General features: G+C 35.0%; 1 protein-coding gene across 1 annotated transcript in view; it reads left to right on the forward strand.

Annotated features, from left to right (window-relative positions):
• LOC102810309 (STING ER exit protein-like) overlaps positions 1-14,923 on the forward strand; it is a 31,783-nt gene extending 16,860 nt beyond the window's left edge. Inside the window, exons 3-7 of the mRNA XM_085492010.1 lie at positions 4,780-4,821; positions 11,688-11,832; positions 12,768-12,857; positions 13,235-13,327; positions 14,238-14,923. Coding sequence (XP_085348136.1) covers positions 4,780-4,821; positions 11,688-11,832; positions 12,768-12,857; positions 13,235-13,327; positions 14,238-14,291 — 424 coding nt within the window. The 3' untranslated portion in view covers positions 14,292-14,923. The remainder of the gene's footprint in view (positions 1-4,779; positions 4,822-11,687; positions 11,833-12,767; positions 12,858-13,234; positions 13,328-14,237) is intronic.
• The last annotated feature ends 705 nt before the right edge of the window (positions 14,924-15,628 follow it).

Raw genomic sequence — 15,628 nt, forward strand, 5'->3', positions numbered from 1 at the left:
GACTTTTTTGGCCTGAAATAAAGGATTAATAATAATAATAATAATAATAAAGCATATAAAAAGAAAAGTACAGATAAAATTGGGCGAGAAAGTCTGGTGGTGGTGATGAAAATTACGTTGGGAAAACACAAACAAGACCATCTTACATTGGGCCATTCCAGTTTATATCTGCACCCCCGCTGTTGATGAGCTTGTGTGTTTACTTCATACAGGGTATAATTTCCATGGGTGTATAAGTCATACAAAGTTTTATTTCCAAATCACCATTCACCATACAGTAATGGAAATCCAAAACTATAGTTCCTACTTATGGTGTTGATGAGTTCCATTGTGCCACCATACAGAGTAGGATTTCCAAATATAACTCATCATATGCTAATTTACCAAGTTCAAAATTTTATATTTGATAATGGAAATCCAAACTAGTCCTGATTCACGGTGTTGATGAGCTCATTCGTGCCACCATCCTTATCTAATTTCAGTAATAACTATTTCATACTGGCCCAATTTTTTTACCATATACAGTTTTTTAGCTCCGCTGTCGACTTTGTCGAGCGGAGCTTATCATGAGTGATTGTATGTCGTCGTCGTCCGTGTCAATGTTTTACTTTTTCGACTTCTTCTTGAAAACTACAAGCCTGAATGCTTTGATACTTGGTGTATATGTACCTTGGGTAGACCTCTCTTAGGTTTGTTCATTTCATGTTGATATCTTCAATTCTCTAATTTTGGTGAATATTTTTGTCATTTTTGGTAAAAAGTGATATTTTCGACTTCTTGTTAAAAATCGCAAGTCCAATTGATTTGATACTACATATATAGGTACTACATGTGGACCTCTCTCAGATTTGTTCATTTCGTGATATCTTCAATTCTCTAATTTTGGTGAATATTTTTGTCATTTTTGGTAAAAAGAGATCTTTTCGACTTCTTGTTAAAAACCGCAAGTCCGATTGCTTTGATATTACATATATAGGTACTACATGTGGACCTCTCTCAGATTTGTTCATTTTGTGATGATATTTTCAATTCTCTAATTTTGGTAAATATTTTTGTAATTTTTGGTAAAAAGTGATATTTTCGACTTCTTGTTAAAAACCAATAGTTCAATTGCTTTGATATTGCATATATAGATACTACATGTAGACCTTTCTCAGATTTGTTCATTTTGTGATGATATCTTCAATTCTCTATTTATTTTGGTGAATATTTTTGTAATTTTTGGTAAAAAGTGATATTTTCGACTTCTTGTTAAAAACTGTAAGTCCGATTGCTTTGATACTATTCATATTGTTCATTTTCTAATGATGTCTTCAGTTCTTTAATTGAAATGTGCATTGCTAACAGCGGAGCTATCTCAGCCGATAGGCTGCTTGTTTACTCATACTGTTGGAAATCCAACATCATCAACCGGTATGTGGCAAGATAATCTAGGCCATATTTTATTTAGTAGCCATAACTGCCTGGATTTTCAGGAATTTTTTTTCCATACTCGTCTAGATTTCCAGATTCTGTTTCTCCATATACAGTTGGAATTCCGTGATATTTTTCCCATCATACAGTGCTGGAAATCCGACCACATCAACAGGGGGGTGCAGATATAAACTGGAATGGCCCATTTACTTCTATGATTGCCCTTGTCTGTGTAATCATTTTTTTTCAAATGATCCATTGTAAATACAATTATTGTGACTTGAACCAGCCTATTTGAGCCCCAGTATGCAGTGGTGAAATGCACAATCAAAATCTGTCTTGTGAGCTCTATAAACATAGACTTTAAAAACACATGCAACTCTTGTTGAGACAATAGAAAATACTTCCTATGTGCAACATGGGTTATAATCTCCAGTCTCATTAATGTATATAACTGGTACCGGGGGTAGTTTTAACATGAAACATTTCTAGTTGTTTCATTTGTTTGTTGTTGTTGGATAAATTATAGTGTGTTAATATTCACGTTTATCACAGTATAACTGGTGCACTAGTCTAACTGGTCTAATTACATGTATGAGAAAACTGTCTCCTTTTGTTTTCCCTTCCTGTTTTCATAGTTCAAAGAAAAACTGTTTCCTTCGCAATTTTCATTTTCACTTCAGTTTTGATTGTATTCTAACTTCAAAGTTGGCTTATTTTTTATAGTGGAGTAACATTAGCTGTGTTGTTTGACCATATAAGGTGTTACTTGGGTAGGGGACATTAGCTGTGTTGTTTGACCATATAAGGTGTTACTTGGGTAGGGGACATTAGCTGTGTTGTTTGACCATATAAGGTGTTACTTGGGTAGGGGACATTAGCTGTGTTGTTTGACCCTATAAGGTGTTACTTGGGTAGGGGACATTAGCTGTGTTGTTTGACCCTATAAGGTGTTACTTGGGTAGGGGACATTAGCTGTGTTGTTTGACCCTATAAGGTGTTACTTGGGTATGGGACATTAGCTGTGTTGTTTGACCATATAAGGTGTTACTTGGGTAGGGGACATTAGCTGTGTTGTTTGACCATATAAAGTGTTACTTGGGTAGGGGACATTAGCTGTGTTGTTTGACCATATAAGGTGTTACTTGGGTAGGGGACATTAGCTGTGTTGTTTGACCCTATAAGGTGTTACTTGGGTAGGGGACATTAGCTGTGTTGTTTGACCATATAAGGTGTTACTTGGGTAGGGGACATTAGCTGTGTTGTTTGACCCTATAAGGTGTTACTTGGGTAGGGGACATTAGCTGTGTTGTTTGACCATATAAGGTGTTACTTGGGTAGGGGACATTAGCTGTGTTGTTTGACCCTATAAGGTGTTACTTGGGTAGGGGACATTAGCTGTGTTGTTTGACCATATAAGGTGTTACTTGGGTAGGGGACATTAGCTGTGTTGTTTGACCCTATAAGGTGTTACTTGGTTAGGGGACATTAGCTGTGTTGTTTGACCATATAAGGTGTTACTTGGGTATGGGACATTAGCTGTGTTGTTTGACCATATAAGGTGTTACTTGGGTAGGGGACATTAGCTGTGTTGTTTGACCATATAAGGTGTTACTTGGGTAGGGGACAGTAGCTGTGTTGTTTGACCCTATAAGGTGTTACTTGGGTAGGGGACATTAGCTGTGTTGTTTGACCATATAAGGTGTTACTTGGGTAGGGGACATTAGCTGTGTTGTTTGACCATATAAGGTGTTACTTGGGTAGGGGACATTAGCTGTGTTGTTTGACCATATAAGGTGTTACTTGGGTAGGGGACATTAGCTGTGTTGTTTGACCATATAAGGTGTTACTTGGGTAGGGGACATTAGCTGTGTTGTTTGACCATATAAGGTGTTACTTGGGTAGGGGACATTAGCTGTGTTGTTTGACCATATAAGGTGTTACTTGGGTAGGGGACATTAGCTGTGTTGTTTGACCCTATAAGGTGTTACTTGGGTAGGGGACATTAGCTGTGTTGTTTGACCCTATAAGGTGTTACTTGGGTAGGGGACATTAGCTGTGTTGTTTGACCCTATAAGGTGTTACTTGGGTATGGGGACATTAGCTGTGTTTGACCATATAAGGTGTTACTTGGGTATGGGACATTAGCTGTGTTGTTTGACCATATAAGGTGTTACTTGGGTAGGGGACATTAGCTGTGTTGTTTGACCATATAAAGTGTTACTTGGGTAGGGGACATTAGCTGTGTTGTTTGACCATATAAGGTGTTACTTGGGTAGGGGACATTAGCTGTGTTGTTTGACCCTATAAGGTGTTACTTGGGTAGGGGACATTAGCTGTGTTGTTTGACCATATAAGGTGTTACTTGGGTAGGGGACATTAGCTGTGTTGTTTGACCCTATAAGGTGTTACTTGGGTAGGGGACATTAGCTGTGTTGTTTGACCATATAAGGTGTTACTTGGGTAGGGGACATTAGCTGTGTTGTTTGACCCTATAAGGTGTTACTTGGGTAGGGGACATTAGCTGTGTTGTTTGACCATATAAGGTGTTACTTGGGTAGGGGACATTAGCTGTGTTGTTTGACCCTATAAGGTGTTACTTGGTTAGGGGACATTAGCTGTGTTGTTTGACCATATAAGGTGTTACTTGGGTATGGGACATTAGCTGTGTTGTTTGACCATATAAGGTGTTACTTGGGTAGGGGACATTAGCTGTGTTGTTTGACCATATAAGGTGTTACTTGGGTAGGGGACAGTAGCTGCGTTGTTTGACCCTATAAGGTGTTACTTGGGTAGGGGACATTAGCTGTGTTGTTTGACCATATAAGGTGTTACTTGGGTAGGGGACATTAGCTGTGTTGTTTGACCATATAAGGTGTTACTTGGGTAGGGGACATTAGCTGTGTTGTTTGACCATATAAAGTGTTACTTGGGTAGGGGACATTAGCTGTGTTGTTTGACCATATAAGGTGTTACTTGGGTAGGGGACATTAGCTGTGTTGTTTGACCCTATAAGGTGTTACTTGGGTAGGGGACAGTAGCTGTGTTGTTTGACCCTATAAGGTGTTACTTGGGTAGGGGAATATAACTACTAAGTAAGATCCCATCATGGAGCTACAATGTATATCAAGACTCATATATATCTCGTATATCATTATATCTCCATGGTTACATGAATATCCACAGTTACATGTCTCGGTTTCCTATGGTCCATGCTATAAATAAACAGCACGAATGTGTGCTATGTTTCACGATTGTTGAGAGTCATTCAAAATTGTGAATTTCACAAAAATTTGTCCTGTACAAGTATTACATCATAAAATTTCTTAGTTTTATTATATTGACATGTCACTTTTTGATTAATAGGCCAGATGGAATAGAAAGACAGTACAGAAAGAAATGTAAAAAGTAAGTGGTCTAGAATAATTCTAGTGAATTGATAAATAATATGATGAAAAGACTTCCAATGAGATGAAACATGGCGCACTTTAATTTCGCTCACTACTGGACATTGCATAAAACTACATCTGACCAAATAACATTGCAGGTTGCATTGGACATCTCTTCTCTGATCAGATATGCCAACCAGTTGTGTGTCTACATGTAGGTAGCAGTGTGATACACTGATTCTAATTCAAAATAATTGTACATGTATACATTTACTTTAAAGTGGTGTACACCAGTGACTGTACTTTGCACTTATAGCATTTTTAAATCTTGTATTAAATTTGAACAATATTTAGAAAACACCAAAAACAGGAAATTTAGAAATGCTTTAAAGCGAACCTAAATGCGGCCTTAATTTATAGTTGTGTATATTCTAAACTGTATTCGAAATAATATTGCAGTGGTTTAATTTTGTTTTAATTATAACTGTAGCTTGGATAGGCATTTGAAGTGCTTGCAATTAAACACCATGGAGGCCATTCATGGAGGGGAATAAATAACGAACGAACATATTTAACATCCGGGTACTTTTCAAAGCTATGACGTTTTAGTATCTGACTGCATTCGTATACGCCATTGTACATAGCCGTTCATGCTGCCAAGCATTGTGTACTATTAGTATAAACTCAACTTTTATATGCACAATATGCTTTTTAAAACTTGGGTTAGAGCCTTATGCGTTTGAACCACAGTATTCTGAGAGTGAAAGCCCAATTGCGTTAAAGTACTGTACTTCCCCAATCGTAAGCCCCTCTCGAGTATGAAGCCCATACCTATATTTTTACTTGGTATTTATCGAGTTGAGAGCATTCACGATTATAAGTCCAGAGTGTTTTTACTGGACGTCGACGATATTCTTTAAAATATGCGTGTAAATTGTGTGTTTCAATTCATAATAATCATGATTGACATGATAGTTTGGTTCATGCTTTTAGTTTTATGAGAAAACTCGCATTAAATTCAGAGTGCATGGCGAACGTACACAACGTGGTTCGCATCCTTTCTGTCATTTACTCAGGATGAACCCTGATGTTGCAATTCTGGAGTAATCCATATTTCTTTGAGTAGTAGCTTTCGAAAAGCCAAAAATGTGATCGTTAAGTCGTGTACCTGGTTATTGGGCATGGTTTACTTTGAGACTACCATGAAAGGCCTAGGGTTTGAACGATGAGACATGTTGGCGACCGAGAAAGGTGTTTAAATTCTTCCCCCACACTCAGTTTACCCACGGTTACTATTAATCGTTGTTTATATTATGGTGATAGAATCCAGATATTTTTCCCCGGCTAATAATTTTTTAAATTTAGAATAAGTGCATAATTTTGAACTATTACCAATCTGATCATGCCACTGTTGCTGGGAAATATCTAGACACCGTTGGTTAAACTGTAGCAGAAAACAATTTGGGTTATTCACATACTGGCTTTCCCATACGTGTGCAAAACCAAAATTACATAACAAATCCTTAATATATGTTGCCCAACAATTAAATCCCCTTTCTACTCTGTCATATTGATAGCCATAACATTCTTTTACTAAAACAGAGGAATCACCACCTACATGTATACATTTTAACCAATACCGAATTCAATTTCATTTCCATTCCAAAACCACTTTTCAGATTTCTTTAGTCTACCCGATTTGCGAAAAACAACAATTTTTGATTTATTCAAATTCACTGTTAACCTCCATCTTTTACAGTAATTTGCTAATCTATTTAGAAGACGCTGTAGACCAATGGGAGATTTACTAAATAATGCGAGGTCATCAGCATATAATAAATACATTAATTTTAAATTGTTTACATAGATTACAGTTTCAACACCTTGTGTAAGAGCTTCTTCTATATCATTTATATAAAAACAAAAAAGTAATGGGGAAATAACTGAACCTTGTTGCAGGCCCGTTCCAAGTTTAAACAGATCAGTCACACTATGTGGGGTTTTAACTACTGCCTTAACATGTGTATACATTGAGAACAATGTTGTTAATAGTCTGCCTCTCATTCCTGCCTTTGTTAATTTATAAAATAGTGAAATATGGTGGACCCTATCGAATGCTTTTTCATAATCTATAAAAGCACAATATAATCAACTATTGAGATGAAATACATATTTATCAATAATTGTGCTCAGAATAAATATATTATCTAATGTGCTTCGTTTCTTTCTAAAACCACTCTGATTTTCAACAATTCTACTATATTCATCAAACCATACTGTCAATCTTTCCATCAGGATATTCATATATATTTTACTAATAACATTTAAAAGCATAATGCTCCGATAATTTTCAGGGTTATCCTTATGCCCTTTTTTCTACACTGGTGTTATTAATCCAATTGCCCACTTTTCAGGAAAATAACCTTGTTCAAGTAATACATTAAATAAAATAAATAACATTTCAACAATTTTCTGTGGTGCATCTTTCCAAAATTCCGAAGAAATTCCATCTTGCCCAGGGCTTTATTATTTTTTAGTTTCTTTATGCTCTTTTTAATTTCATCTTGTGTGATAGGGCAGTCAAGGTCAGTATTATCAACCTCTGTGTTCTCAATGTCATCAAAATTTAACCTTGTTACATAATCATTTACTGAATCAAAAAAATCCGCCATATCCTCATCCCCTATAAAATTGTTATTAAACAGATGTTTAAAATAATCATGCCACTCTTTCTGGGTAATAATTTTAGACACATTTTCGTTTTGTTGCCGAAATTTCTGCCAAAATTGGCGTGAGTTTGAATTAGCGTAAGTAATATTCCAAACTTTTCCCATTTTGAGAGTTTCTAAACTGATTTAGTGCACGTAATACATTGTACTTCTTTTTTAGTTGCCGAACACTCTTTATCGAACCATAAATTTTCTTTCTTTTTAATTATTTTTAATCATTGTAAGTGTCGTTCAAATCAATGACCCATTTTTTTTTCAAAAATAAATATTATTTTCCCGAACCCAGCGTGGTGAATGAATAATTTTTTTGGATAATATTTTGTTGTTTGCAAGATGGTTACAGTGTTTAAGGTAGAAATGCATGTTTGTGGGCACTTGGGAGTGAATTTTTTTTTTCTGCTTTTTATTATCCAAACAGTCTTGGCTATAGACTGTTACAATTTTGTAGAATTATGAATAGTGGAACATACTCAAAAAACGATTTTAAAATATAGATAACAGGTGCAAAAATTCTCTCTTGAATGCTTAGCAAGATTTAGCAAGGCTGTACATAAATAATAAAAAAGAAACATGGTGAAAAAAAGAAATGACGGGATCTCCATATTATGCACTATATTTAACTTCTAACAAAACGATAATACATTTAAATTTGGAACTGTTACAGCCATTTTAATTTTTTACTTCTTACTGAGTGAATTGTTATGCAAATTAGAAATTATCTCAGCTTCTTTTTAGTGTACATCCCAGAACTTTAAAAAAAAATAGCTCCTAGACGCTTTGACCTTTTGTTTTGAAATTTTCACAAATGATTGACAATGTGTTTATCTTCAAAACGCCGTCGGGGCATTGTTTTTGGTTGAACAGTGTTACAACAATCGTACAGACAACTAGCCTGGGTGTTAATTTGTGCATAAACTTGAAGTAGTGAAATTTGGACTGCTGCCCTGCAAAATTGACAACTGGTAGACAGTTTTCAAGACAGCGCTTTCTTCATAGTAAACAGATGTACCCACAAACCAATTTTGAAAGGAAACAGAAGCATGGTTTAGGAGCTAATTTTTTTTAAATCACTTTTGACCAAAAAAGCACATTTTTGTGCATATTTCAAACTACAGTGTCCATAAAAATAAAATACTACAAAAATTTTAAAACTTATACAATAAGCTTTCCGAAAATATATAGTTTTGTGGACAAAGGCAGTCATCTTGGTTTCCTAATTAACTAATTAAAATACCTGTCAGGTAAACTGCATCTCTACCTTAACCCCAAAACAAAATCATTTTTGCTGAGTTGGTCCTCGAGTATAAGCTCATCCTTACTTTTCCCTTACGTGTTCATGCCCCTCGGGCTTATGATCAGGGAAGTACGGTATACTGTGAAGATTCAGATCAGTCCAGTGTGAGTGATGAGAGTATATCGTCGACGATGCCCCTTGTTCAGATAATAGTTTTATTTCAAATTACACGGAAGTCTGTGAACAATCTGCTTGGTGTTCCTGTGACACTTGTCCCATGATTTGCCAGTGCAGCCCTGTGAATACATGGACGAAAATGTTTCCACCATCACTCTACGAACTCAAGATTGCATACTCCAGCATCCATATACTTTGAATAATTTGCACGCCGCACAGTGCAGTACTGGAAACGGCATTTATTAGACAGTTAGACAAAAAACAAAACAAAATGCCTGTCTCGATCAATCGCACATCCATAATGTTTGTATGTTGATACGCTTGTAAATAACATTAACGTAAAAGTCGAAACAACTTAGACTAGAAGTCAATTCACCAGTCCAGCTAACTATGGCTCCCTAAGTTGCTTATATTTAATCAGATACTATTTCGTCATCATGCTTTGTTACCTTACCTGTTTATACCTCATGAGGGCGTGTTTTTTTTTGGCAAGATGGCGCAAACGGATGTCCTTCGCAGCTTTATGGTTTCTCATATTTAAATCATCATAACTCTGAAGATAATCATTTTTTTTTATTTATTTTTTCAAATTTATAATCAATATACATAACTTGATAAATACAAACACCAAAATAGGCTCTATTTAGTTCCCCTTTAACCAAATTCAGGATTTCAGCCAATCAGCTACCAGTAGAAAAAGGTCGACATAGAGGCATTAAAAGAGAAGACAGATTCTGTCATCTGTGTAACTGTAATGAAGTTGGTGATGAAAAACATTACCTTTTCAGATGTAATCATGACAAAATTAGGGAATTAAGAAATTCATTATTGATAGCAATCTATGTTTATGCACCAAGTCTACAACTACCGTACTCGATCGCGTTAGCGCCCAGGGGCCTCAACTCAGAAAATCACGATTTGTTAGGGGTGGGCGCTTACCCGAGCACCCCCCTCGAAAAAGAGTGCAAATGAAAAATTTGATTCATCAAGTGACAGATTACGTCTTTGAGGGAAAATCAAATTACGAAATTAGTTGAGTGGTCATTGATTTTCACAATGAAGAAACGGAAATGATCACAAAAAATATGCACATTTTATTACAATATTAATTACGTACCACCAAAATTTACGAAATTAAAAACATTTGAGTCTGTTGAAACACAGTCGAAATCAAAATTGTCATATTTTCTCCACTGACGAAGGTGTTGGATCGTACCATGGACGTACTAGTGCGTCCATGATCATACGCAAACTCTTGATGAAAATCACCTTCCGCCATGAAGCATTTGCATTTGACCTGCAGCAGCGTCCTTTGACCTAATGGGTCAAGTTGGTTATTTACCAATCAGAATGCTGTGTTGTACTGACGCAATTCTTCGGAAATTCCCGAAGACTTTCCTGTAACGCAATGCGGAAGTGAATTATCGATGTCGAAATACGATCTGTTGGAATTGATTTCAGCGAATAAACGACATGGTTTTTCCCAAAAACTAGTAACTAGCCATTTTTGAGAGGTAAACTGAATATGGCATGAAATATTTACCGCATTTTACTTGTATTAACAGGTCATTGTCGAAGCATAGTTTACGCACGGTTACCATGTTCTACACATTCACAACATGTTCACAGCGGTCAATATCCACGCTGTATCATATAAAAACGATTACCAAGATTCGTAACGCAAGACCAAGTTTTAAATTAGTTGCATTTTGAAGGGGTGGGCGCTTTGCCGAATGTGACCCCAAATATAAAAATTAAGCAAAAGTGAGGGGTGGGCACTTGCCCGGGCATGGGCGCTAACGCGGTCGAGTACGGTATTAGCTAGAGAGTATATCTTTGTTTTGATTCTTTCAAGTTCTGATCTTTTTATTTGTAGTAGTCTAGCAAAATTTTTTTTTCATGTTTTAGAATTGTTTTAGCTTATTTTGTTTGTGTTATTTTGGACTTTACACTAGCTCTGTATTGTGTATGTGCCAAATAAAATCTATCCTATCCTATCCTATCCTACATCTGATTTCAAACCCCGCCCACCCCTCCAAAACTACACATGTTTAAAGCTGCACAACGACTGTGCCTCAAATACTGTAAATCACTTTAATTTTTATGAAGGATAATTTTTTTTTTTATTTAGTGGGCCATTCAAAATAGATTTTGTACCAGTGAACATTTCTCCTTATTACAGGGTGTGTTAGCGATTTTCACTTTCAAAATTTGTCTTCATGAATGACATGAAATAGATAAACAAATTGCAAAAATCCCTAAATATTAAATGTTTTACAGTTGATCGTTAATATAATAGTATAATAACTATTGAGTGGTTACTCAATTTGTGAAACGTTCTGACTACAATGAGTAGTGAATGTTATAATTTTTAATAACGAGTCTGCATGAGTGGAGGCTTGTAGTTCCCAATGCATAGCAAAATCAAAATTATCTTCTATTGAAATGGACATCCCTAGCCAGTTGGTATAGCATAATTGCTCTATAAATAGCACATGCACTTAAGTATATTACAAAGGCATTACTCTGTTCAAACTAAGCAATATTTTATTGATTCAGTATACATCAATGCGACTATTATGCTCTTTTATTGGAGACATGCTTCTAATTTAGGAAATGCGCTACATGATACAACACTTGACAATAAATGAAGTATTCAGAGCTTGAAATGGATAGAGTTAAGTTTGAATAATAAATTATGTACATTTGACATCTTGATATAGCAATGCCATTTTATCTTCATAGGTGCAGTTTATTTTTATTTTACCAACATCAGGAAAAAAACAGTCCCATAACTTTCATTGTGGAAGGTGGAGTTTTCAAGGCTGGTGATGGTCCAGTGAAAACCAATATATTGGCACAGGCACAGACTGAAGCCCCTAGAAAGAAGGTCAGTAGGTCACTACTGAGAAATTATGAAACACAAATCATACCATTTATACTGCTTCAGTGCAGTACACAATCTAGACATTTTAAGTTAAAACAAGCTAAAAACATAAAATGTGTAAAAAAAAGATGCTGTTTTAGCTAAAACAATGATGTATTGAACAGAAAATTCTGTCCTCATCTTTTAGACATTTTATTTAATAAACCATACAAAATATAAAGCCCTTATAAATGCTTACAGAGTTCAGTTTTGTGAAGTGGGAAAGTAACACTGATGCTGTTTAATAAATAAATACATTTCTATCACAGAAACCTTTGCATCACATCATGTACATTATATGTCATATGTACCATCATGGGAAATGTAATTTCAATGGCCCACCAATCATTTACTATGAATAAAATTATTGTACAGTACTGGTAGTCACCAACAGTTCTGATTGATGTTTAGATTTAAATAAATCTGACATTCATTTCGAAGACTTGCATCACTGCTCTAAACATCAACATTTAAGCAGGAATTTTTTCCAGCTAGTAAAATCGATCAAAATTGTAATATATAAATATTCACGATTGTTTGTGACAGAAAAATAAAATGTACTACCGGTAGTACTCCATTCATTCTTATCTGTTGCAACATGTCTGTTCGTTCTGTTACATTCATGTACATGAAACAAGAGAAATATATTAGTCCATACACACAGTTAGTGTGAGTTGCAAAACTAAGTCTGTGAAAGAACGTGTCAGAAACTAAAGCTATAAAAAGAAATTGTGGTGCAAAAGATGCTCAGATATTGGTTAGATTTATATATTTTATTTCTCATTTATAGCCTAAATAAGAATATTGGGTTTTGTTAGTGCAATCTTGTCAACTGCATGTTATATGAGCTGATTTTTTCTAACAGAAATGTTTAATTTGTTTTTATTTCCACTCCACAGGTGATAATATCAAAGAGAACCAAAGAGATGGGCAAGTTCAGTTCAGTAACCGTGTCAACTGTTGATGAAGAGGAAGAAGAAATAGAAGCTGTAAGAACTGTTCACATTGCAGTGAACATCTCACTTGGGTCCTCAAGACAGGGAGTCAAAACAATTTTCACAAAAAGTAAAATTTCTGAAATTACAAAGAAACACAGAAGGTTGTGACTGTTGGCACACTTTTTGACCTAAATTTGTCATATTGCTTTGGGTTTCAAACACATATAGATTGTGATGGGTACCAACAAAGGTATATACCATCAATAAAACCTGGCTTGATCATCAGGATCATTACCCTGTATTTATCTCAAATTATTGTCTAGTTCACTACTTATTAGAGGTGAAATATAAAATTGAATTACCAAAATCATAGCAAAATATTATATAATTTTCTGGAGTGTTCCTAATCATATTGTTTTATTTCCCAGAGGGAGGTTGCTGACTCCTATGCCAGCAATGCCAGAGTGATAGAGAAACAGCTACAAAGAAAAGGAGTTGCCAAACGGAAACTACAAGAGTTGGCAAGTAGAAATATTATATCATGAATCATGTAATAAAGGAAATCCATCATCTTTTTATGATGTGAGGTACTACAACCAGACCCCGAGCATTCAGTCATAACTCGTTGTTTAAGGTTCTGATGTTTATTTTATTAGTTCCTGTTCGAAGTTCGAAAACTGCGACTTATAATCTATCTGTTCATCCAGAGTCATATTTCAGAATCCTTTTGATCGACTCCATTCATTCTTTGCATGTGCCTAGTACTTTATGTGGGGCATTTGCACATGCAGTGGTTTAGTGATTCAAAATGAACGACTGGCAGCCATCTTGTTTTTTTAAAATGATTTTACATGTTAAGATACATGTCCAACGACCGTTTGTCCGTCCGTCCAGAGTCATATTTCAGAATCCTTTAGGCCAATTTCATTCATTCTTTGCATGTACCTAATTGTCCATGACAATTTCTTTTGCAATTGGATCAAAGATGCCCGACTGGGAGACATCTGTTTTGTTTTTTTAAATATGGTATCTTGAACAGTTTTGTCAGTTTTCATTCAAATTTGCCACATACTTTATACATGTTAGGATACATGTTTGTTTCAAAATCGGATCAATAAGCAAAATTAAAACCCAGTGAATAATTAACCCTTTTACAGTACCATTTTCATTCGTATTTGGTACATACATCATACATGTCAGTTTGTTTCATAACTAGATCAAAGATGGCCAAATAACAAGACTTTCAAAAATTTAATGGGGACTGTGTCATTTTCAATGACTTGTTCAGTTATTTTTTTTTTTACTTGTATAAATTTTGCATGAAGGGAAAATTCTGTTAAAAAACAAAACAATCTTATGCTTTCTGCTTTCAGAGGTTCTTTATGAATATTTATGATTATTTATATTGAGTAAATTTTTTCTCACATTTAGGCTCAAGAAGAATTAAAAAAGAAACCAAAAGGAACACTCCTGGCAGACATCTAACAATTGTTAATAATGAACATAAACAAAGAGCTCTTTATGATGTCATCATCTATTGGATGTCCTATTCTCTGAATGTTATCCATTGTGCAGTGGGTTTTTCTATGATGTCATCTATTGTGTTGTGTTGTGGATCTTTCAATGATGTCATCTATTGGGTTGTGTTGTGGATATTGCAATGATGTCATCTATTGTGCAGTGGGTTTTTCTATGATGTCATCTGTTGTGTTGATGATATCGCAATGATGTCATCTATTGTGCTGTGGATCTTTCAATGATGTCATCTAATGTGTTTAGGATATTGCAATGATGTCATCTATTGTCTTCTAGATCTCACAAAACATTCCAGACTGTTGCAATATTGAACACTGTGTATGAATGCTGCAACACCATTTTCAGAGTTTCTAAAGAAAGTAAAATGACATTCAGTGTATTTTCACTGACTTATTTGCTGGCACCTATTTTCGCCTGTGAAAAGGATTTTACAAATGTTTAATGAACAACTTTTAGAGTGTCAAATTAATTGTATCCACTTTGTGTTGTCTTGTATATGTATAACATGCACAATTATTCTTTAGAATATTATTTAAAAAAATATCATGGCAATAAATACTTGCTATATTGCTTGGATGAAATATCTTGTGGTGTGTACTCATCGTCATAGAAACCATACTCATTTTAGATTTCAAGCAAATTACCTGAGCAACTGTTCTTGAGGTTTATACATTCTTGCGATGAAAACAACCATCCTACTTGTATGATGAAATGGAGTCTGTTCTACAGCACATGTACATGTGGTGGTGGTGTTTACATGGAAGATACATACCAGGTTGTGTCTCTGTGTTACAAAAACAACCATGTTTTACTCAAATGTTGCAAATTAGTACCGGTAATCTAAATGTAAACTGAAAATATAAGTAATGATGATACAAATAAACTGACATTCAGGTGCTTCCTCGAGTCATGAAATATACATGTACAAGTCAGAATACATATTATATGGTGAGTGTGTCACTTTCTTATTTCTCAGATTTCACTACACATCTCCTCTATTATTTGTACACATGTCTGCCCTTTACCTGTTGTCACATAATAATCCTTTGTTTCAGTTATACCCTGACATGTTGAATATTTAAACAATTACTTGTTGAGAAGACAAAAATTAAAAGTTTAGTTTGTGCTTCAAAGTTGCTTATATTTTGATTACATACACAATACAACAATGAGAAAAAGTATTCATATGTAGTTTTACACATGAAAATTTACTGAATCTTTTAAAGTACCAGGTAAGAGATTCATGGATGTTTTGTTTAGACATGTTTAAAAAGTTAGGAAACACT

The sequence above is a fragment of the Saccoglossus kowalevskii genome, chromosome 17 (assembly GCF_978046115.1).
Source record: "Saccoglossus kowalevskii chromosome 17, keSacKowa6.1, whole genome shotgun sequence".
NCBI lineage: Eukaryota > Metazoa > Hemichordata > Enteropneusta > Harrimaniidae > Saccoglossus > Saccoglossus kowalevskii.